We start from the raw sequence: 23,421 nt of genomic DNA, 5'->3' as shown, positions 1-23,421 counted from the left end.
TAGTAGGCCATATATTTCTTTGTTGAGGGGAAAAAAAATAGAAGAGAATTGAAAACGGCTGGTGACACCTGCTTGTAATCTCAGGACGAAGAAGACTGAAGGAGCCGGGCAGTGGTAACAGTGCACAGCTTTAATCCCAGCACTCCTGAGGCAGAGGCAGGCGGATCTCTGTGAATTTGAGGACAGCCTAGTCTACAGACTGAGTTCCAGGACAGGCTCCAAAGCTACAGAGAGGGAGGAGGAAGACTGAAGAAGGCTGCAGATCTCAAGGACAGTATGGCTCACGTAAGGACTCAAGGGAAAGAGAACAGGCATGGTTTTCCACCGTTAGGATCATCTTTGTTTACTCTTTTCCAGTGTTAGGAAATAAAATGCTTGCAGGAGACATCACTTGGACAGAAGTGAAGTGACCACGGAGGAGCTGGGTCACAGCCACGTATTTTGTAGTGATCTAAAGGCAGCAAGCAGTTTACGTGACTGATTCCCTTGTGCGTGTTTATTCTCTTTCATCTCCTCTGATTCATCATTTTTATTTTTGTCAAATTAGAAACATATTTTGGATTGCACAAGAGTACTCTCGACTTTCCAGGCAAACAGATTATAATGCTGGTATGTAAGAAATTACAAAGATCAGAAAAACAATTAAGTTTTTTTTTTTGAAACAGGATCCTAATATGTAGCCCAAGTTGGTCTTGGAATAACTGTATAGCCTAATGCCTCCACAGGACTATGATTACAGGTAAGTGGTACCATGGCCAACTTTAGACAAAAACCATCTACTGTGGTGGATGTTTTGGGGTCTCGTCTCCCTCTATCCCATGTGTGCTGGTCTCAATAAATGACACCAATGTATCACTAAGCTACACCCCAAAGTCATGGGAGTCTTTTTTAATGTACTCATTTTAAAATCATGTGTGTGTGCATACGTGTATGTATGTGTGTGTGTGTGTGTGAGTGCAGATGCCCACAGAAGCTAGAGGAATCAGAATCCCTAGAGCTGGAGTTACAGGCAGTTGTGAGGCACCCTACACGACTTCTGGAAACTGAGCATGGGTCCTCAGCAAGAGCACTACTTGTTCTTCCCCACCAAGTCTTCTCTACAGCCCCTAGAAGCGTTCTGAAATTAGAAATCTGTGTATCTCTTAACCATGTGTGTAGTGAGGAAGCAGATGGCTGGCTCAGAATGTCCATCCGGTGTTCTGTTACAGCAGACCAGACAAAGACATGGACTTAGGAAAAATTAATCCAAGATATTTCTACACGTACATCAGCAACAATTCTTGAAAAACACAGTATGATATAAAAGTACTGACAACGTTAATAAAAAAATATTGTGATGGTATGGTTATAACAAATGGCCAGGAGTCCTGGAAATGCTGGAAGAGGTGGCTGTGTGGCAAGGATGTGCATGGAATGTAGAGCCTGACAGGCCGTGGTGCTGGCTCTAGCACAGACTCCATGGTCTTCCCGCCTGTGATGAGGACAGGCCGTGATGCTGGCTCTAGCACAGACTCCATGGTCTTCCCGCCTGTGATGAGGACAGGCCGTGATGCTGGCTCTAGCACAGATGACATGGTCTTCCCGCCTGTGATGAGGACAGGCCGTGATGCTGGCTCTAGCATAGATGACATGGTCTTCCCGCCTGTGATGAGGACAGGCCGTGATGCTGGCTCTAGCACAGACTCCATGGTCTTCCTGCCTGTGATGAGGACAGGCCGTGATGCTGGCTCTAGCATAGATGACATGGTCTTCCTGTCTCAAAAGCAGCTTTTTAAGAAGTTGTTTTAAGAAAATCTTTGTTTTTGTTTCTAGTCCACAAACTTAGAATCAAAACAGGCGGAAAGGTTGGTGAAGTGGAGGAGTAGACAGAAGAAGTTACGATGGGCCATTTCCTAATTCCACATGGGAATTCCAAGTGCTACTCAGAAACCAGGCATTTGGGGCTCTGATCTGTAAGAAGGCCAGAGGGATCTTCCAACCACTGCCCAAACACGTGTCCTGGTGTGTCAGCAGCTCCACAGCCAGGTTCTTGAGAGAGGCCTAATGTACAGATTAACCCAATATCCATCATCTGCCCTCCAATGGAAGTAGAAACCTGGGGAAAGTCAAATGAGAGAACCCTTCATAGTGGAGGTGACCTCAGCACAGGGAAGACACACCTAGCCTGTGTCAAGAACACAAGCACCTTCTCTGAAAAGGTGGATTATAGATTAAAAGGCCTCATTTTGATCCATCATCACAGCAAACTTTTTCAAGTACATAAAACTTAAGACATAATTATTGCTCTTTTTCAAATCAATCTGTCTCTTTGAGGGGCTATTTTCATATTTTCCAGGCAAGGAGCCAACTTGGAAATCAATGAACCAGCATGGGCCTTCAAGATGAACAGCAGGGAAAGTGAGACTTGGAACCGAAAGTGCCAGTGGCTAAAGCTCGTGAGTCTCGGAGTTTGGGTTACTGGAGAAGAGTCTTAAAGACTGGCTGGCCATGGACTGCACCCCACATCAGAACCCACAAACTGATGAATAAGTAAAACCTCAGCATCTCATGCCCAAGCCCCCACTATGGTCCTTCACTGCTCAGGCATCCTGAGCTCTGACACCAGTGACCCTGGGAGGAGGGACAGACTCTGGGCACCTGGTAGCTCAGGAAGTATCACATATGATCCCTGGGAAGAGCCAGCTGTGTGTGTAGACTTGGATTCACCTTACATGCAGACACTCCAGGAGCTTTGCTAAAATGAGTCACTGCACATGAAGCGTAACCTGTAAACACAGATGCTCTGCTAAACTTCCCTGTCATCATCCCGAAGGGGAATCTGGCAGGGTGGTCAACTATGCCTGCTTCACATTCAGTATACCCAGGACAGAGAAGAACTCCAGGGGGACCTGTTCTGATTAGAGATTTGCCCGAGTTAGAGAAATCACCAAACGGGTAGCAGAAACACAGGACAGCAAACCTGGAGTGGGGTAGCTCAGTGTAGCACAGGCCAAAAAGGGGAGACTTTCTCTTCATAGAAGCTCTACTCCTCCATGGAAGAAGACACTCGTCTCTGTTGTCAGTCATTCTGCATCCCCAGGGTTTTGTGGCTCTTTGCTAGAGTCACTGGCATCTGGAATTTCTGTTTCTTGTCTGTCAGGAACCAGGAGGCTTTGGTGTCTGTGGTGGTGGTGGTGGTCATAGGAAAGTTGAAGTCTCCTGGACGGCATCAAGCAGACAGCAACTCCTGTTGGTACTGGAACCTGTGCTTATTCCACAGTTGGCCCCACCGAGTCACTGGCGCACCTGCAGGCAGTGTGCCCAGTTAGCCATAGGCCATTTGCTCCCTCCTGCAGGGCTCTGTCAGGCAGAAGCTGATCCCCAAACTCCCCATCTGGTGTCCAGTGAGGAACAAAAGACCTGCCTGCAGAGTCTGCCTCTCTCTTCCAGCATACAGTGCAGGAGGACAGTCTAGGCTGGGTTTCCGGGCGTCACGGCATCAAAAGGAACTCAGTGGTGCTGTCTTGAGTCCTGGGGAACCAGAGGTTCTGTGTCATCCTCTGAACCCCGGCTACTGGCTGTGGCCAGACTCTGCATGGTCTCCTGCTGATACTGCCTGGCCTTGTTGTAGAGCAAGACGCCCACTGTGACAAGGACGGTGCCAATGGCAGACAGGCTGGTGATTTTGTTGCCAAAAACGATGATGCTGAGCCAGATAGACAAGGCGTGCTTCACGGTGCTGGCGACACTATGGCAGTAGAGCAGAGCAAACAGTCAGGTGCTGGCTCACACCCACAGAGGCAAGCCTGCTGTGCTGTCAGCCCGGGGTCTTGGCCCCAAGGGGGACATGGATGAGGTTCCTAGCACTGAGGGGTTTTGTCTGCAACTTTGTTCTCAGGTTTACTCCTTTTTTTTTTTTTTTTTTGGTTTTTTTCGAGACAAGGTTTCTCTGTGGTTTTGGAGCCTGTCCTGGAACTAGCTCTTGTAGACCAGGCTGGTCTCGAACTCACAGAGATCCGCCTGCCTCTGCCTCCCGAGTGCTGGGATTACAGGCGTGCACCACCACCGCCCGGCTACTCCTTTTTTTTTTTTAAAAAAAAAAGAAGATTTATTTATTTCATGTATATGAGTGCTCTATCAGCATGTGCGCCTTTATGCCAGAAGAGGCCATCAGTTTCCACTATAGATGGCTGTGAGCCACCGTGTGTTTGGTGGGAATTGAACTCAGGACCTCTGAAAGAGCAGCTAGTGCTCTTAACTGCTGAGCCATCTCTCCAGCCCCCAGGTTTACTCTTTTTAAATGAAAAATCTCAAAACAGGGGCTGAAGAAACGACTCAGTGGCTAAGAGCAGAGCTGCTCTTCCAAAGAACCCAGATGGTGGCTCACAGCTGTAACTCCAGTCCCAGGGAATCCGATGCCCTCTTCTGGCCTCCATGGGATACAAAGAACCCAGATGGTGGCTCACAGCTGTCTGTAACTCCAGTCCCAGGGAATCCGATGCCCTCTTCTGGTCTCCATGGGATACAAAGAACCCAGATGGTGGCTCACAGCTGTAACTCCAGTCCCAGGGGATCCGATGCCCTCTCCTGGCCTCCATGGGATACAAGCATGCACATGATATACACACATACACTCAGACAAAATACCCAAACATATTAGGTAAATAAACTTAAAGAAAACCATCAAAGTAGTGAAACACTGACGTAGTCCCAGCACCTGGACTTGAAGAACGGATTCTGCTGCATCTGCTTGAGCTTCCTCCCTTCCTTTGCAGCTCAAACCAACATCTAACTCTAAATAGACGAGGCTGATTCTGAACTACCAAGCCTACCTCTGCCTAAATTCTGGGATTATAACTCCATTATCACACCCAGTTTGTCCTTAGCAGTTTTGCCCTTTCTAAAATCATTTTATTTATTGTTTCACTTTCTGTTGTTTTGCCTGCATGTCTGTATATGCACCACGTATGTATTTGGTGCTCACAGAAGACAGAAGCGGGCCTTAGATACTCTGGAAATGGAGTTATGCATGGTTGTAAATCACCACGTGGGTGCTGGGACTCAAACCCAGGACTTCTGCAAGAGAAACAAGACCCTAGGCTGGCCTGAACCTGCAGTGGTCCTCCTGCATCAGCCCCTGAATGCTGGAATTACAATGTGCTACAATGCCTGTCTCAGTAGTGATTTGAACTAAATGTTTATTTGATTCTGTGTGTGTTTATATGCATCGTGTATGTGCAGTGCCCACAGGTCAGAAGAGGTGTTAGATTCCCTAGAACTCGAGTTACAAATGGCTGTGAGCTGAATCCTGGTCCTCTTTCAGAGCAATAAACACATAGGGCTGGAGAGATGGCTCAACAGTTGAGAGCACTGGCTGCTCTTCCAGAGGACCTGAGTTCAATTCCCACCAAACACACGGTGGCTCAAAACCATCTGTAATGAGATATGGTGCCCTCTTCTGACCTGCAGACATACATGCAGACAGAATACTGTATACATAATAATAAATAAATATTAAAAAAAACAGCAGTAAACACTCTTAACTACTGAGCCAATTTCCAGCTCCTGGACTGAAATATTTTAAGGTCAGCTGGAGATACTGTGTCCTGGGGAGGTGGGGAGGGAGAGCTCTCACAGTGGATCCTACTTTTGCTTCTAACTATTCTTCTGAGTACTGTGCCACCACTCCCAGCAACACTGTGACATTTGCCCCTAAAATACCTCAGCTTGCTCTCTGTTAACAGAATGAGACAAACACCATGTGTACTGTCAAGAACTCTACAAACCTGAGGGAAAACCCTAAGGTTAATTTGTTAAGTGAAACTGACCCCATGCACATATTAGGCCCCAGTAGAAACAGTTAATATGAAATACGTTAAAATGCCTGAACTTCTGTTCTGTTGGACTGGGATTATGAATAACTTAATTTTTATACTTTTCTGTCTTGTTGAAATTTTTAAATTTATTTAATATGCATTGTTGTTTTGCCTGTGTCTGTGTGAGGGTGTCAGATCCCCTGGAACTGGAAGTTACAGATAGTTGTGAGCTGCCATGTGGGTGCTGGGAATTGAACCCGGGTCCTCTGGAAGAGTAGTCAGTGCTATTAACCACTGAATCTTCTCTCCTTTTGACCTTTCTATGATGAGAACAATTAATTCTATGGGTTAAACATGCCTGGAGTAAACCACAGATAGAAATATTTGGGAAAAAACAGAGCCTATATTGAATGTGTATAGACTTTCTTCCTTGTTATTACTCCGTACATGTACAGTACGGCAAGCTGGGAGGTGGTGGTGCACACCTTTAAACCCAGCACTCAGGAGACAGAAGCAGGTCAATCTCTGTAAATTCAAGGCCATCCTGGTCTACATAGCTAGTTCCAGAACAGCTAGGCTTGTTTCACAGAGAAACCCTGTCTTTGGGGGGGTGGTACAGTTTAGCAATAATTTATACAGCACTTAGGACACAGCATCTTGTTAGTCCTAAGGTCTTAGAGGATGAATGCAGTTTCTCTGCAAATCCCTGGTAATTTAATATAAGGAATTTAAGATCTGTGGCTTTTGAATCAGATATGGTAGTACCTGGCTATGATTCCAGCATTTGGGAGATAGAGGATAAGGAGTTCAAGGTTTCCTTGCCTATATAGTGAGTTCCAGGTCAGTCTGGGCCATATATAAGAGCATCTCAAAAAGAAAAACCAACCTGTGAATCTCAGGAAAATTTCTGCAACAGCGACTTCCAGAAAAAAGTTCCCTGAAAATCTTCTTCACACAGTGATGGTCCAGTATCAAAGGAGGAGAACCTCACTCACCTGAAAGTCACAGGGGAGATCTTTCCCATCAGGGCGTATGCGGTGACACTCTGAAGGTGAAACAAGGCGCCGTCTGTCAGCAGCAGCAGCACGATGTCCTGGCTGTAGCTGAAGCTCTTCCCACTCCTGCCAATCACAGGGACATCCTATGGCCAAAACAAAAGGACGTTCTTCTGGCCTGTCGTCGCTGCTGAGAAGGTAAGGTACCACCGGTGCCAAGTAACTGAAAGTCAGTCACACTGGAGCTCTGAATGCCTGTCTGCTAGACAGCAGTGTGCACATTCATTAGGACTTTCAGTACAGACCAGGCATGCTACATGCCTACAATCCCAGCACTCAGGTAGAGACAGGAGGACTTGGACATTCAGAGAAAAACAGCAAATCTGAGGCCAACTTGATTTACACGAGCTCTTATCTCAAAAGTGAGGGGGGTTATGTCGGAAAAATGCCTCAGTAAGTAAAGAGCTTGCAATACATGTAAGAAAACTCATGCCAGAGCTAGGTGGCGGTGGCGCACACCTTTAATCCCACCACTTGCCAGGCAGGCAGATCTCTGTGAGTTCAAAGCCAGTAGTCTGGTCTACTAAGAGAGTTCCAGGACAGCTAGGAGTTAGAGAAACCCCGTCTAGAAAAAGCAGTAACAAAAAAATCAAAACTAAAACCAAAAACTCAAGTTCAGATCCCCAAAACATATGTACAGCTAAAAATGGCAGTATAGTCTATAATCCCACTATTACACTACTATAAGTGGGAGCAGAGACAGGAGAATCCTCGGAAACTTGCAAGACAGCTAATTTGGCTTGCAAATAAGGGGAAAGCAAGGACCGGCTCCCAAAGCTGCCCCGTGTCCTCCATGTCCACACTTCAGGGAGACCGAGGCAAGAGGACTACCAAGAGTTCAAAGCCAGCCTGGGCTGCAGTGTGAGTTCTGGGCCAGCCTGGGCCTGCAATTTTAGCGTTTGGGAGATTGAGGCGAGGCCTACCAATAATGTGAGGACCAGCCTGGGATATATAATGTGTTCTAGGCCAGCCTGAGCTACAAAATGAGACCCTGTTGGTTTTTTTTTTTTTTTTTTTTTAGTTTTTTGAGACAGGGTTTCTCTGTGGCTTTGGAGCCTGTACTGGAAGTAGCTCTATAGACCAGGCTGGTCTCGAACTCACAGAGATCCGCCTGCCTCTGCCTCCCAAGTGCTGAGATTAAAAGCGTGCGCCACCAACGCCCGGCTGAGTTTGTTTTTTTTAAATCAACAAAAACCCTCATTGGTAAGGATCTTAAGAACATGGAACTCCTGTGTGTGTATTTTGAAAACATAAAATGTTTCAACCAACCATTCCAGCTGCAAGACTATATTCCAAAGACACACCCCCATTTGCAAAGGGTGTTGTATATGGCACTGTGGGGCAAGGTAAAGCTATGACCCGCAGCATCATCAGTACAGACTTCCCAGTGTGACATGTCTTAAGGAGAAAGGTTTACACAGACACGCACTTCTGGAAACGGAGGGACTCCAGGAAATGGGCTGGGAGTAAATCTGCACCCACAAGCTCGCTACAGGGCAACTTAGAAAAGGAAGCTAAGGGTAGGAGAGCCTCTCAGTTGGTTTCAAATATAAAACTGCTGACTTAGGTGGGAGTGGGAACAGAGCCTTTAACACTAGCACTAAGAGGCTGAGGCAAGCATAGCTATGTCAGTTTGAGGCTAACCTGGTCTACATAGCAAGCTTCAGACCGCCAGGACTACATAATGAGACTCTGTCTCAAAAGAACAACAAAACTCTGTTTACTATTCTATAATGGGCAAAACCATTTCCATAATAAAAGGTAAGTTAAGCAAGCCTAAAAACCCTAACACAAAACTCAGATTTAGCCACCCACCCTTCTTCACCTGAACCCCAGTGTGGAGGGTGCCAGGCTGGAAACCTACCATGAAGAAGGCCCACGCTGGGATCAGCAAGGCCACAGCAGCAGCACTGGTGTAAAACTGCAGCTCCGGGGCCCTGGAGGGACAGGAAACACATGATCTTTCTCATGGGTCTGGGCTTCCACCCAGGCATTTTCAGCAAAGAAAACTCAAGAATCAGCAGTCAGAAATGTGTCTCCCACAATGTCAAGAATGTAAGGGTCCCCATGACCTGAGCTGGCTGTTTGGTAACCCGAGGAGTGAGCTAGGAAGCAGGTGGTTTTCTCTCAATTTTTCACCAAGAGCTGTCAAAGCCACTCAAACCAAATGAGTTCAGGCTCCCAGGGCTCATTCAGAGCTGTAAAATGACCAAAAGTTCTGCTGGGTCTTAAGAAATCACAGTCGGTGCTGGATGTGGTGGTGCAGACCTCTGATCCCAGCACTTGTGAGGCCTGCTCTGTACAGGGAATGCTAGGACAGCCAGGGCTACATAGACATGTTATCTCACCCCTGCCCCAATTACTGCTACCGCCACCACGCCAAAATTAGAAACTATAAATCCTCTTACAGATACTTACGAGAACCTGTATTTGTCCCCACTGAGAAGCTTTTTTGAAAAAACATTCTGCAAACTAGAACAAAGAGACATAAAACACTTAAGTCAGTCAGGAATAAGGTGAAGATCAACCACCCACTAAGGCCAACAGCCACAGGCACTTACGCGCCTGAAGCCAGTCCTGTACCAGGTGTGTCCAGTCATCACCACCCGGAGAAGTAGAAGTGTGCCTACTGTCCCTACAGACAAGTAAACAGCCTGAATGACTTGCCATCTCAAACATCAGAGCACCACGATGGTTTTGCTCTGCACGCTTTGAAAACCCCAACATGGGAAGCTCAGGCAGGAAGACTAGGAATTCAAAGTCATCTTCAGATACATAATGAGTTTGAAGCAAGCCTGATCTATGTGGGACCCTGTTTCAAAACCCCAAAGGAAGGGCTGGAGGGAAGGTTCAGTGATTAAGAGCAGTTCTTACAGGAGGACAAAGGTTTGGTTCTTAAAACTGACAGGGTGGCTTACAACCTTCCATAATTCAAGTTCCAGAGACTCCATCGTCCTTTTCTGACTTCTGAAGGTTACTTGTGCACATGTGATGCACATACATACATGCAAACAAAACACTCATACATACATAATAAAAATAAATCTAGTTGGGTAGTGGTGGCGCATGTCTTTAACTTGGCAAGAAGATGCAGACAGATCTCTGAGTTTGGTGCCAGTCTGGTCTACATAGTGAGCTCCAGGACAGCTGGGTCTACCAGAGAAACTCTGTCTCAAAACAAAACAAAAAACAAACAACAAAAAATTAAATCTAAGCCAGGAGTGGTGGCACACGCCCTTGGTGCCAGCACTCAGGAATCAGAGGCAAGCAGGCCTCTGAATTCAAGGATAGCCTGGTCTACATAGTGAGTTCTAGGACAGCCAGGGCTAAGTAGAGGGACCCTGCCTCAAACAACCAAAATCTAAAACCAACCAAAAGAAGCAAAGTAAGTAAGGAAACAAAGAAAACCAAAATAGCTCACTGGATGAAGTTCCATAAATTCAGTAGCCTTGGGTTCCAGGCAAAAGAGGGCCCCGTGGCATGTGTACGACTGAATAAAACTAGTCATGCACGCAAAACCCCAGTGGGATGGCTCAGTGGTTAAGAGCATTGCCTGCTCTTCCAAAGGTCCTGAGTTCAATTCCCGGCAACCACATGGTGGCTCACAACCATATGTAATGGGGTCTGGTGCCCTCTTCTGACCTGCAGACATACATGCAGACAGAATATTGTATACATAATAAATAAATAAATATTAAAAAAAAAAACAACCCAGTGGGAAAAAATCAGATTTTAAAGCCAGAACTTAGAAACAGACACACCACAAGGGAAACATACAAACAGCCATTGGGAAAATAAAAAAATCCTGGCTTCAAAAGTGACCTCAGAGATAGAACTTGACATAGTGGGACATTGTTGCCTAGCTTCTTACTGGAGAAGGATTTTAACTTAAGTGTAGGAAAAGGTGATGCCAATCCGCACGGACAGAATAGTGACCAAGGACGCTGTCTCAAGCCACAAGACAGCAGGAATCAAGAGCATCTTCAGAAGTCCAGGACTCATCCAGTGGTTTGCCTTTTAGAAGCTTACCCTACAGGCAAAGATTAGATTACAGGTGGCATGTGTGCCACCACACCAGTCTAGCTACCATTTTGATTATCACAATTATCCTTACCGTGTAACCATATCCCTCTAGTTGTATATTAGCAATTAGGACTACATATCAAATTCCAGCTTTGTTTGGAAAAAATGCTCTGGAACTTATTGTTGTACTTCTTGAGAAACAGGACAGTAGAGCCTGGCTCAGCTTGAATCTGAATACTCGTGGGCTCAGATGAGGCAAAACCAGCCCTTCTTAAGCAAGCTTCCTTCACCATCTCCCCTTGTGATCTTAACTCACCAATCCATAATGTTGGTGGATAATGCAGCTGAAAACCCCAGGATGTTGAAGCTTATCTCAGTGGCTGTGCACAATGCCAGTCCTCCCATGACTGGGATAAGGGACAGGTTGACCAACAGCCCTGGCAAGAACAAAACAGGAACGTGCGTAAGTGTGGGTGCGCACAGGCCACGACACACAAATGGAGGATAACCTGTGTAGACAACTCCCTCCTTCCACCATTAGGTCCTAAGGACTGAACTCAGCAGCTCCTTCACCCACTGCTCTAGATCCCGTCTCTAAAAACAAAACAAGCAGGACTAGAGAGACGGCTCAGGGGTTAAGAGCACTGGCTGCTCTGAAGGTCCTGAGTTCAGTTCCTGTACTCACATGATGGCGGCTCACAACCATCTGTAATGACATCTGGTGCCCTCTTTGGGCCTGCAGGCATAATGTATACATAATGAATAAATAAAAAAAAAAATTCACAGCAGGGTTTCTCTGTGTAGCTTTGAAGCTTGGCCTGGCACTAGCTCTGTAGCCCAGGCTGGCCTTGAATTCACAGAGATCCGCCTGCCTCTGCTTCCCTAGTGCTGGGATTAAAGGTGTACGCCACCACTGCCAGGAAATAAATAAATCTTAAAAAATAAAATTCTGTTCACTGCAATGAAAATCACATTTTCCACCTCTGTTAATCTTGGAAATGACAACACTTAACAGAACCTTTTCAATTTTACATAGAGGACTTATTTCAATTGTCACAGAAAATAAGGACATGTAGCTGAACAAGACCCAGCACGTAATGGGCAGCAGGTGACACCACAGATGAAAATAAAAGGTGCTGAGGCCCAGGCCAGACCGAAGGGCAGGACCAGGAGAGCCCCTACCTGTGTACTCCCCCAGAATCATTCGAGACATGATCACAGTGAAAATGGGAGCTGAGCTCTTCACAGTCTCAGCGAAGGACACTGCCACATTCTTCAGGCTGACCAGCCCCAAAACCACCGTGGCAAACCTTAAAACAAGAGAAGAGCAACATGAGAAGGGACGTCTGCTTATAAAATAGACTCCAAGTGCTTAGCCACGACCAGTGGGCACATCCGGTCCCTCTTCCCAACAAGCAGGCCGAGCCCCAGGTGAGGGCAACCCTACTGCACTCCAGGATGCAAACACCTTCCAACCACTACTGAGTTACCTTTTTAAAAACATCTTATTTGAGACAGAGTCTCAGTATGTAGCTCTGGCTGTCCTGGAACTCACTATGTAACCAGACTGGTCAAATTCACAGAGACCCACCTGCCCCTGCCTCCCAAGGATGTGCACTGAATTACTTTTTAAGGCTGCCGTATAAAAGACTCAAGAGAGAATGAATGTGGCTCAAGGGCCACAAAACTGAAATCCAACTGATGGATATCCCACATGTGGACAGACCTGTAATTGTATCCTGTGCTAGAAACACACACTCAGACACACTAATCGCCAAGGCCTCCAATAGGGTTTCCACACTTACTAACTAGAAAGATATTTGTTTTTGGTTTTGTTTGTCAAGACGGAGTTTCTCTGTATCTCTGGCTGTCCTGGACTCTCTTTGTAGACCAGGCTGGCCTCAAACTCAGAGAGACCCACCTGCCCCTGCCTCCTGAGTGCTGGGATTAAAGTCATGAACCAACACTCTCAGATCGTAGAGGTGTTTTATATCTAAAGAAACCAGTAAGATGGCCAGCACATTGTACCTCATGAGGCCCACGAAGAGCATGGTCATGATGAAATTGGGTGGGTAAGAGAGCCGAGTTTTGTGTTGATACAAACAGCAAGGAACAAATATTTTAACGCATCCAATTAATGTCGTAGACAGCATCTGCACAGCACCTGTGGAGGGAGCATGGGGCGCACTGAGAACAGGCCTTTCCCACACGTGAGCACAGACATCACCCTTCACTCCAGGACATTTCTGAGTAAGCCCCTTTAGCTTTTCCCTCCCTCCTGGTGGCCTCTGGCCACTCAGCATTGGCTCAAACAGGAGAGCACACCGGGCAGGCAGCATTACCTAGCATGCTGGGCTCTCCCTCCCTCTACAACAGGAGAGCACACCGGGCAGGCAGCATTACCTAGCATGCTGGGCTCTCCCTCTAGCAGCGACAGGATGTACTTGTTGAGGAACAGCGTACAAAAGCTGAAGAAGAACCACAGCGTGAGGTAGATGAGAGCCCTTGAGCTCCACACACCCAAGTCCGACTCAATGACAGTGGTCTCTGTGATGGTGACGGTGAGCAGGCTCTCCTCTGGACTTCCATCACCTTTGGTAAAGACAATCTTCTCACTCCGGTGACCAAAAAGGGGGCCCCAAGTGGGAAGTGACTTTTCTCTCAGCTCCTCTTCGCAGCCAGCCACTGTCTCCTCTGGGGCTTGGGATTTTGCTGATGACATGCTGAGGGGACTTGTGGGAAGTGAACCTCAAGGATGGACCACATGGATCAAAGTGACTTCCCCAGCAGAGGGACGCAGTTGGAGGAGCAGGCAGCGGTCCTGGTCTGCATGAATGTGGACCCCGACATGTCTGTTTCCGGCAAAGTGAGGACGCAAAGGCTGAAACGTTAGAAGAGAAACTGCATTGCTAACTTTGGACATCTCCTATTCTTCTGTAATTTGTATATGATGCATGTGTGCACCTGAGTGTGTGAGGGAAGACACATACGTGGAGGTCAGAGAGCAACCTTGGGCCTGACTCGCACCTCGCTTGCGGTCCACTGCTGAGCTAGCTCTTCCACAAGCTGACAGGGCCCTCCTGTCACTCTTTCCTCTCGTCTTCCAAAGATTCTGTTCTAGTTTATCTTGCTGTATAAGGAAGTATAGCTGCCTGGACCCGAGACCCCACCAACCTCGGAAGGTGCCAGGCTGAGGCAGTCCCCTTACTCTTGCCAGGCTGGTCCTTCCCTGATTGGCTCAGCTCAACCCAGACCTGGAGTTCCTTCTGCCCCTGGTCTCTAAGACAGTTTGCATCAGGTTTGTCCACACCTTCCACAGATAACCCTTGGTACTTTATCCAGAGTTTCTATCTGCTCACCACATTGAGTTTTTAATTCATGAAAGTCCTATTTGTTTCTGTTTCAAATTGGCCTGTCTTTCAATTCCTCTTTCATATCCTTTATGGTCACTGATGATTCATTATTCATAGACCGTGGCTACCTAGGCCCATTTTTTTCCTTGGTGGATGGATGAGTATGTCAGACAGCACCTCTACTTGTTGTGCTGGTTTAGGTTTTCCAAGGGCCAAGGACCAAGTCCATGCTACTTTCCAGACAACACTAGTCAAAGTCATCAAAGCTTGGCCCAAGGACATTCAGACGCGTGCTACAGTGTCTACAATGAGATGTCTACCACTCTTAAAGTCTCAAACAGAGCCAAACCATCCTGTTCTCCTGTGGAGGTTGGCATTCTCCTAGTTCTGGCTTTGAGCAGGGTCTTGTCTTTGACCTGCTTAATCTCATCAGAACTTCACTCCAGGCTGGGACATAGGCCTTTGGTAGAGTGCTTGCCCACCATTCACGAGGCCTGAGGTTTGAGCCTCAGCACTCAAACAATAAAAATTGAAGGTGCATACCTTTAATCCCAGCACTTGGGAGGCAAAGGCAGGCAAATCTCTGTGAGCTTGAGGCCTGCCTGGTCTAGAGCAAGTTCCAGGACAGGCTCCAAAGGTACACAGAGAAAATCTGTTTTGAAAAAGAAAAATTGAAAAACAATCAAAAACACTACCACGCAAGTAGCTTTAAAGAGCTGTTTGTTGCTTGGGCTTCCTGGTTTTGGCTTCTATGGTTTGGTGCACTGGCTGCTCTTCCACAGAACCTAGTCTAATTCCTAGTACCTTCCGTAACTGCAGTTTCAGGGCATCTTATGGCCTCCACAGGCACCAGGCATGTACGTGGTTCACATATATACATGAAGACAAAATACCCATACACATAAAAATTTTAAAAAGGGCACCTCTTTCCTATCCCTTTCTTTTTACGTTTAAGAGTGCTCTGCCTGCATGTTTGTGCACCATGTGTGTGGCTGGTGACTGCAGAGGTCAGTAGAGGGTGTATGATCACCTAGAACTGGAGTTACAGAGGGTTGTGAGTCACCATATAGGTGATGGGAGCCAAAGTCAGGACTTCTACAAGTGTCTCTCTACCCCATCCCTCTTTCTGAGGCACACTGCAGGTATTAGCTCCGGAGTGTGATCCAGCTTCATGTCCTTCTGGATATCATGGTTCCCACCTCTCTAGGACCCTTAGTTCATACTTCCATGTTTGCATGTGCCTGACTCATGTCAAATGATCTGTATGTATATCTGCCTGCCTGTGCTCACCGTATGTGCTTTGCTATCTGTAGTATAGAGGATGCCATACTCAGCTGGGCAGAGTCTGCAGCCCTGTCCTGTCCCATCACCCTTCTCCAGCCAGGGCTCTGCCAAGTCTCATCATTACCTTGGTGTCTCACCTGATCCTAGCAAGTATTCTTTCTCCCATCATGACCCCTCAGTACACAGGAGAAGCCCCTCAGTGTGTCCCAAACCACTATGGGGATGGCACTGTTCCTCAAGCTTCCTGGGTTCTGTTAAGCCAGACCTCTACCGAATGCTGTTTTCTTCTTCCTCACCATTGGCAATGTCACAGTTTGGCTCCAGTGACAATTTACTGGTAGCTGAACGTCCTAGACTCCAGGACTGGCCAGGCCCTGTGCTGGGATGGAAAGAGAATTCATATACTCCACCATCACCCTTTCCTGCCCAGGAGAGCAGTCAGACTGAAAGTAGAGTGGCCCGATATCTCCAGCAGTAAAGTATGAGAACCTCAAAGAAAAGTTCAAGTTTCAGATCATGTTTCATGCTCTTTGATGATTCAAGGGCAACCAAGCAAGGAACCACTGAGAGAAGCCACTCCCACAGCGACACCAATGGATTTTGTTCACTCCACTGATCAGAGAACATTTTGACAGTGCAAATGCAAACAGACCCCAGACATGGCCTTCCAAGAGTCAGGGCCAGCAGGAATGAGGTGCAAGTCTGTAACCCCAGCACCGGGAGCTTGGGAAGTGTAGTGACCTGTTTCAATTCTCCCACCCCTCCTCCAGCACACAGTCTTTGTGACGGTTGGTCTTTTGACAAACTACCCACTCTGCCCACCTGAGCAGGCACTGCGAGGAAGGCTAGCACAGGTCACAGAAACCCCACAGGCCTTGGCCAACATAAACCCATGAGATTTACCAGGCAGCCACTTTTCCAATTTTTAAAATTACATTTGTCTACATAGTTTTTGTAAGCAGGCGTGGGTTCATGTGTACATAGCATGTCTGTGGAGGTTGAAGGAGTTGGTTCTCACCTTCTCGTATGTAGGCCTAAGGGATCAAGGTGGGTCTGTCAGGCTTGAGGGTGGGTGTCCAAGTTTGAACAGAATCTACAGAGACCGAGACCTGGGTAACTAGGCATGAAGAAGAGAAAATGCAGGTTTGGATCTATACCCCATGATTGGCTTTTGAAAAGCCACTTCTCACTGTGGACCTAGAATAAGGCAGTTTCTTATTTACTTTTCTTGCATAGCTGCAGATTCCTTAGAGTGAGACAACTGTGATGCCCACCTTTAAACTCTCTAGTTCTCTTCAGGGCATATGCTCTTCCTGGAACTCACTTTGCAGACAAGGCTGGCCTCGAACTCACAGAGATCCAGCTGCTTCTGCCTCCCGAGCGCTGGGATTAAAGGCGTGCACCACCACCGGGCCCTCACTGGTTAATAAAGAGCTGACTAATAGCTAGGCAGGATTTTCGGGAAAGAAAGGAGGCTGGGAAGAAAAAAGCCGGAGTCACCAGGAGATTCAAAGAAAAGTGATATGAAATAGCAATGCTGAAAAAAGGTACTAAGCCAAGACATAGTATATAGATAAGAAATATGGTTTAAGTTGTAAGAGCAAGTTAGTAACAAGCATAAGAGTCATCTAAGTCTTTTGACATCAGACATGACCAACAGGAGTTGGAGCTTACCATGCGAGTTTTTGTTTTGGTCCAGGATTTCCTCACTGTGTCCCCCTTCCTCCCGTTTGGAATAGTGATGTATATTCTGTGTCATTTTATGTTAGAAGTATATAATTTTATTTTTACTTTAAAGGGGATTACAGTTAAGAAGGTGGATTTTGTGAGCTCGCGACCAGCCTGGTCTACAAATCAAGTACCAGGACAGTCACGGCTGTTACACAGAGAAATCCTGTCTCGAGAAATTAAAAAGTCTTGGGCTGGAGAGATGGCTCAGAGTTTAAGAGCACTGGCTGCTCTTCAGGAGGTTCTGAGTTCAATTCCCAGCAACCACATGGTGGCTCACAACCATCTGTAATGAAATCTGGTGCCCTCTTCTGGCCTGCAGTCATACATGGAGTCTGAACACTGTGTACATAATAAATAAATCTAAAAAAAAAAAAAAGAAATTAAAAAGTCTTGACTGAAAGACTGTGGGGACTCTTGAAGTTGGTCTGAATGCATTTTGCATTATGATATGACTGTCAACTTCTTGAGGCCAGGGAGTGGAGTGTGATTGTTTGAATGAGAACAGCCCCCATCAGCTCATATATTTAAGAATGCTTGGTCCCCAGTTGGTAAAACTGTTTGGTAAGGATTAGGAGGTGTGACCTTATAGGAGGAAGCGTGGGGAGGGTGAGGTTTCAAAAGTCCACACGAATTCCAGTTAGTGTACACACTCACTCTTTGTGCCTTGTGGTTGTTATCATGTAAGCTCTTAGAGACTGTTCCAGCACCGTGACTGTCTGCCTGCGGCCATGCTCCCCATGATGGTCAGGAACTCACCCTCTGAAATTTTACACAAGCCAAAAACGTATCTCTCTTTTTTTTTTTAAATTTTTATACGTTACTTTGGTCATTATAGCAATAGAAAAGTAACCAAGGCACATAACTCCACGTAACTTAAAAATAATAAAGAAAAAGTTTTAGCCACGGTGGTTACACACTGTTGTAGAATATTCCTTTACACTGTGTGAAGATATTCCACTGGAACTGTTTCAATAAAACGCTAAACGGCCAACACTAGGCAGGATTTGGGGGGCAGCCAAAACACTGGGATGAAGTTGAAGTCACCAGCCAAAGAGACGGTTCAGCAGGTAAGAATATTGCCTGTTCTTCCAAAAGACCCAGGCTCAATTCCTAGCAACCACAGCAGCTCACAGCCATCTGTAACTCTAGTTTCAGGGGATTGCATACTCTCTTCCAGCCCCTGTGGGCACCAGGCACTCAAGCAGTACACAAACATAAATGCGGGCAAAACACCTACACACATTTAAAAAAAAAATAAAAGTAATCACACGATGATATTAAGAGAAGAAACTTCTGAGCATTACCTATGTCAGGCTGAGGACTGAAAGGGCTCTGAACAACACTGAGCACCAAGAACAGTCCTGTTTGACAGTACCAGGACAGCCATGGCAACACACAGAGAAACCCAGACAATAGACAACGGACACCAGATTCAGAAGTAAGGACAGTTGTCAGATGCAGGCAGCACTCTGGCTACTGCCTAGCTCACTGCTCCCACGCAGCGCTGAATTAAAGGGATCATTTGGTGTTGGAGAAATGGCTCAGTGGTTAAGAGCACGGGCTGATCTTCTAGAGGACCCAGGTTTGCTTCCCAGCACCCACATGGTGGCATATAACCATCTGTAACTCCAGTTTCAGGGGATCCAATGCCCTCTTGTCTCAGAGGGCAACAGGCATACACAAGGTTCAGAAATAAACACTGGAAGCAAACATTCATACATATAAAATAAAATTTTTAAAAAATCAGAGATTATTTGTTGGTTACTATAATACCACATGGACAAGCTCCTGGAGAAGTAGGAAAGACCTTTGGGGGCAGAGTCTGACTCTACAGATCAACCAAGGGCTACACAGCTCTAGTCTGGCAGAGTCCGACTCTCCCAGTCCTGGTCCAGTTCTGCCTTCCCAATCCACAATCCACGACAATTACAAAGATAAGAAAGACTTTGGCCTGCAAAAGCTGAAGGTCAGCAGAGATCTGGCAACAAGCTGCTTGCATAAGAACTGGTGGTTGATTTTACCTGCGTGGGCCTGGGAGACAGTTACGCAGCTGCTCAACTTGATCTTGAGGTATGTAGAACGAGCCACCCAACCCTATCATTGGCTGTAAAGTCTGAGTCACCATGACCCTCTCAGATTAAATGTACTTCTAGGAACAGATAAGAACCAAGATGTAACTTCCCTTCCTCTGGATTATTAAGACTCTCTTGCTGGCCAGGCCGTGAAGGCGCACACCTTTCAACCCAGAACTCAAGAGTCAGACGCAGGCAGATCTATGTGTTTGAGGCCATCCTGGGCTTCAGAGTGCATGCCAGGCCAGCCAGGGCTGTATAGAGAAACCCTGTCTGTTCCAAACAAACAAAAGACTCCCTTGCTGACAAGACCTGACTTGTGAGCTTTTACTCTAGTCCGTCAAAGACGTGCGTACAAGCCGGGCGGTGGTGGCGCACGCCTTTAATCCCAGCACTTGGGAGGCAGAGGCAGGCGGATCTCTGTGAGTTTGAGACCAGCCTGGTCTACAAGAGCTAGTTCCAGGACAGGCTCCAAAACCACAGAGAAACCCTGTCTCAAAAAACCAAAAAAAAAAAAAAAAAAAAAAAGATGTGCGTACAGAGCTCAAAGGAAAATGAGCCACACAGTGCTCTAGACCAACAGCAAAGACATGACGTTAAAGCTACAAGAACCAACAGCTGCTTGCCTGGGATTAGCAGGCAGTGGTAATCTAGTGAGATTATCTATTTTTTTTTTTTTTGAGACAGGCTGGCCCTGAAGGTGTGGGTTCTCTTGTACCAGCCTCCAGAATGCTGGAATCACAGGCACTCCACCATGCCCGGTCAAGATACCATTTTTACACCATTCAATGCTTACTTTTTCCATTTTCTAGTTCCATGAATCTCAGGTTAAGAATGTCTATTTTTGGCCTCCATTCAGGGTGCTTCCAGCGGAGTGGAGGAACACAGAACCTCCAAGTGTAGCCTCCAACCATAGCCTCTCTGCAAGCCAAGGATGCATATCTGCAGGACTGGGCCAAGATCTGCGCACAGCCTGGCCCCAAGTGGCAGGGGAGCAAGTGGGCTGTCAGAACAAAACACTTGGAAGCTGCCGGGCCCCCAAAAAAGAAAAGGAAAAAAACACAAAAGAAATCTCGGGAACAGGACCAGAAAGCTACAGAGCACAAGACTAAGCCCCCAGGGAAGATGGCTCCCACCTCTTCTAGGGCTAAGAAATCCAAGAACTCCAGCTCCCTGGAGTCCCCTGAAGATGGCCAAGTCACAGCACCTGATTCTGTCTTTGCACTGGATTTCCTGAGACAGCAGCTGCCCGGGACCAGGGTAGCACCAAGGAGCTGTCTGCTGCCACTCTAGAGAAAAGACAGCGGAGGAAACAGGAGAGGGAACGGAAGAAGAGGAAGCAGAAGAAGCTTCAAGCAAAGGAGGAGCCAGCTGAGGCCCCCCAGATGTGGCATGCCAGCCGAGGCACCCCAGATGTGGCCTGCAAGGAGCCGCGAGAGTCAGGGCTTATCTTTAATAAGGTGGAAGTGACTGAAGAGGAGCCTGCCAGCAAGCCCCAGAGGAAGGAGAAGTGGCAGAAGGTGAAAGGAAGCCAGACACCACTGACGGGCAGGAACTACAGGCAGCTGCTGTCTGCAGGCGCAGCATGGCCGGCTGGAGGAGCTGCGAGACCAGGATGCAGGCAAGGTCCAAGAACTGAAGGCCAAGATGAAGTGGACCAACCTGCAGTACTAGGCAGAGGGTGTGAAGATCTGTGACAATGAGCACCTGCTGCAGGAAGCCTTGCAAGGTAGAGCGCTGTGCTGGCGGAAGAAGCGCTCAGAACACTTGGTAGAGAAGACACAGCAGCGTCAGGACAAGCGGTGCCAGAACCTGCGCAAGAAGGCCATGAAGGCCGAGCGGCGGCTGCAGAAGGCTCACAATAAGGGCCAGGAGCCGCCACAGGACCTGGAGTGAGCAGGCCTCTCCTGAGCAGCTTGCAGCTCCAACATTCCTGGCCAGACACCTAGGTGACAGACTGTGGGTCTCCTATGTGAGACTGACATGTTCTTGCAACACATAGCCACAGTGAGGGCTCCAACAGTGTGCCAAGAGGATGTCTGGCCATCATCCTTAAGTAGGAGAGTGTCCTCCAGTCCCTGGGAGGGATGAAGAGGATCTGTGCCCAAGTCTTGTGAGTGTGTGTGTGTGTGTGCACGCCCGCATGTCTGTCTGTGTCTGTCTGTGTGTATTCGTGTTTCTGAAGGCTCCAGAATCAGGGCAGAAGTTGAAGTGGAGGTGCCCACCTGACCTCTTCTTACTCACCTGTATTTCCGGTGACCATGGGAACAAAAGGCCTTGACTACTGCTTCTGTGCTCACAAGTCTCTGGCAACAGACAAGAGCCCACTGGAGTTCTCGGGGGAATCTGATCCAGTTAGGTCTATCTCTGGGCCAGAGCTACAAAGCCCAGAGTCTTTCTGGGATCCACAGGATGGGCCTTGGGTAACATGGCCTCCTGTGAGCCAATTGGTATCAGCGCTTGGGAAGGAGTGGTCAGTTTAACATAAGCTAGAGTTATCTGAGAAGAGGAGCCTCACTGAGGAAGGAGACAACCTTGCCCGTGGGCAAGTCTGTGGTCCACTTTCTTTACTGGTGAATGATGTGGCAGTGCCAGCTCTGGGCTCGTGGTCCCGGGTTAGAGAAGAAAGCTGGCCATGCTGAGCAAACCAGTAGGCGATGTTCCTCCATGGCTCTGGCTTTAGTTCTGCCTCTAGTTCCTTGCCCTGACTTCTCTTGCTCATGCACTGCTACCTGGATATTAACACGAAATAAACCTTTTCCTCCCCACCCCCCGCGCCACAAAAGAATGTCTATTTTTGGCTGAAGTGATAGCTCAGGGGGTAAAGGGACCTCCTGCCAATCTCCCTCCACATATGCCATGGCAATGCATTCTCACACATACATTCTTTTTCAAATCTGTCCTTAGTGGAGGATGAGGTTCATTGGCAGAAGGCTAGCCTAGCACGCTCAAAGCCCATTACAAACTGGAGAACAAGGAAAGGAAGAACAGGAGCAGATGGAACAGAGGACTGGGGATGTTCTCAAACACCTGGCCAGGACATCTGGATTGGTCAGCGGTGACTGAGAGAAAACATCAAACCTATATCATGCATGTCTGCGAGTTTACCTCGGGGAAATAACCCAGCAAAGGGTGCTCACATTCTGTCCACCCGCTCTTGCTTCTAACACCGGCACTGCATCAGGCCAGTCAGTAGTGAAGAATTTGTACCGAGGGAGGGTGGTTAGCCCTGACGAAAGCAACACACTGCAGCTATGGTGGTTTTTGAGGAATGGGTACTTTCAGGACCATTTATGTGGTGTGTGCAGATGAAAGGCACATCCACATTACCAGCCACAAAGCAGCATGTGGCAGACTGGTCCTTTAGTTCTCTGTCTTCCCATCTTCTAATCCGTCTACACAGGAAAAGAATCACTTTAAAAGCCTTCCTAGCTCCTCACTTAATGAAACAACAAAACACTGAACAAGGAACCCACCTCTAGATCACAGTGTTTTGCTTTTTGTTTTATGCTTTTGCACGCCTCAAGGATTCAAACCATCAATGTTGCAGCCAAACTGTTTTATGCCGGGAAAGTTCCAGTTGAGAAAAAAACCGCTAGCTCTCTAAGATAAAGTTGCAGCTCCGGACCTGGCGGCATCGCCCATTTACAGCACGAAATAACATGCTTCCGGAGCCAGAGGCAGTAGAGGCAGGCAGACGACAGGGTGCCTGCACTTGCCATCCGGGCGGCGCCTCCTTCCCGACGCCTGCTGCGGCTACAGCCCGCCCGCGATCCCGCCGGTGTCCATCCCGGTCTCCACCTTACCTGTGCGTCCTGCCCTGCGAAGTCCGCCACCCGGGCGCCTGGTCCCTAGTTTGCCCCGGGCTGACTCCAGGGCGAGGTGAAGCCCGTCCCCCGTAGGGCTCAGTGCTGCAGGATGCACCGGAGTCGACTGGGCGCCGTCCGCCCACGCCAACGGACGGTGCAGCTAGGTTCCCCGACGCCGCCCACTTGGGGCCGAGCAACTTCGCGCGGAGGAGAGCCGGGTTCGCGACCAAGGCTGAGGGCTACACACCCCCTGGCGGCCTGCGGGCAGCGCGCAGCGAGCTTGAAGTTGGGACGCACAG

At 47.7% G+C, this 23,421-nt stretch overlaps 1 protein-coding gene and 1 pseudogene across 4 annotated transcripts; one reads left to right on the top strand and one right to left on the bottom strand.

Moving 5' to 3' along the window:
- Positions 1–27: 27 nt before the first annotated feature.
- Positions 28–23,421, bottom strand: LOC121443606 (solute carrier family 35 member E2A-like). Of its 4 annotated transcripts, XR_005973677.1 has the most exons (10): positions 23,120–23,421; positions 13,277–13,754; positions 12,902–13,037; positions 12,056–12,183; positions 11,190–11,310; positions 9,269–9,322; positions 8,715–8,787; positions 6,791–6,936; positions 2,960–3,727; positions 28–2,095 (listed from the first exon to the last, which is right to left on the bottom strand). XR_005973677.1 is itself a non-coding variant. In XM_041645425.1 (9 exons), the coding sequence occupies exons 2-9, from the start codon at positions 13,593–13,595 to the stop codon at positions 3,490–3,492; spliced, it is 1,215 nt and encodes a 404-aa protein (XP_041501359.1). In that variant the 5' UTR covers positions 13,596–13,754; positions 23,120–23,421; the 3' UTR covers positions 28–3,489. The 4 variants fall into 4 exon arrangements, 3 of the variants coding, with proteins under 3 accessions (XP_041501359.1, XP_041501360.1, XP_041501361.1); XM_041645425.1 differs by having other exon boundaries at positions 28–3,727; XM_041645426.1 differs by lacking the exon at positions 23,120–23,421 and adding an exon at positions 16,529–16,546 and having other exon boundaries at positions 28–3,727.
- Positions 13,629–21,224, top strand: LOC121443538 (annotated as a pseudogene).

This window comes from Microtus oregoni, unplaced genomic scaffold, assembly GCF_018167655.1.
Source record: "Microtus oregoni isolate MIOR12 unplaced genomic scaffold, Mior012 000109F_ref0000275, whole genome shotgun sequence".
Taxonomy (NCBI): Eukaryota; Metazoa; Chordata; class Mammalia; order Rodentia; family Cricetidae; genus Microtus; species Microtus oregoni.
This window is presented reverse-complemented; position numbering and strand designations above follow the sequence as displayed.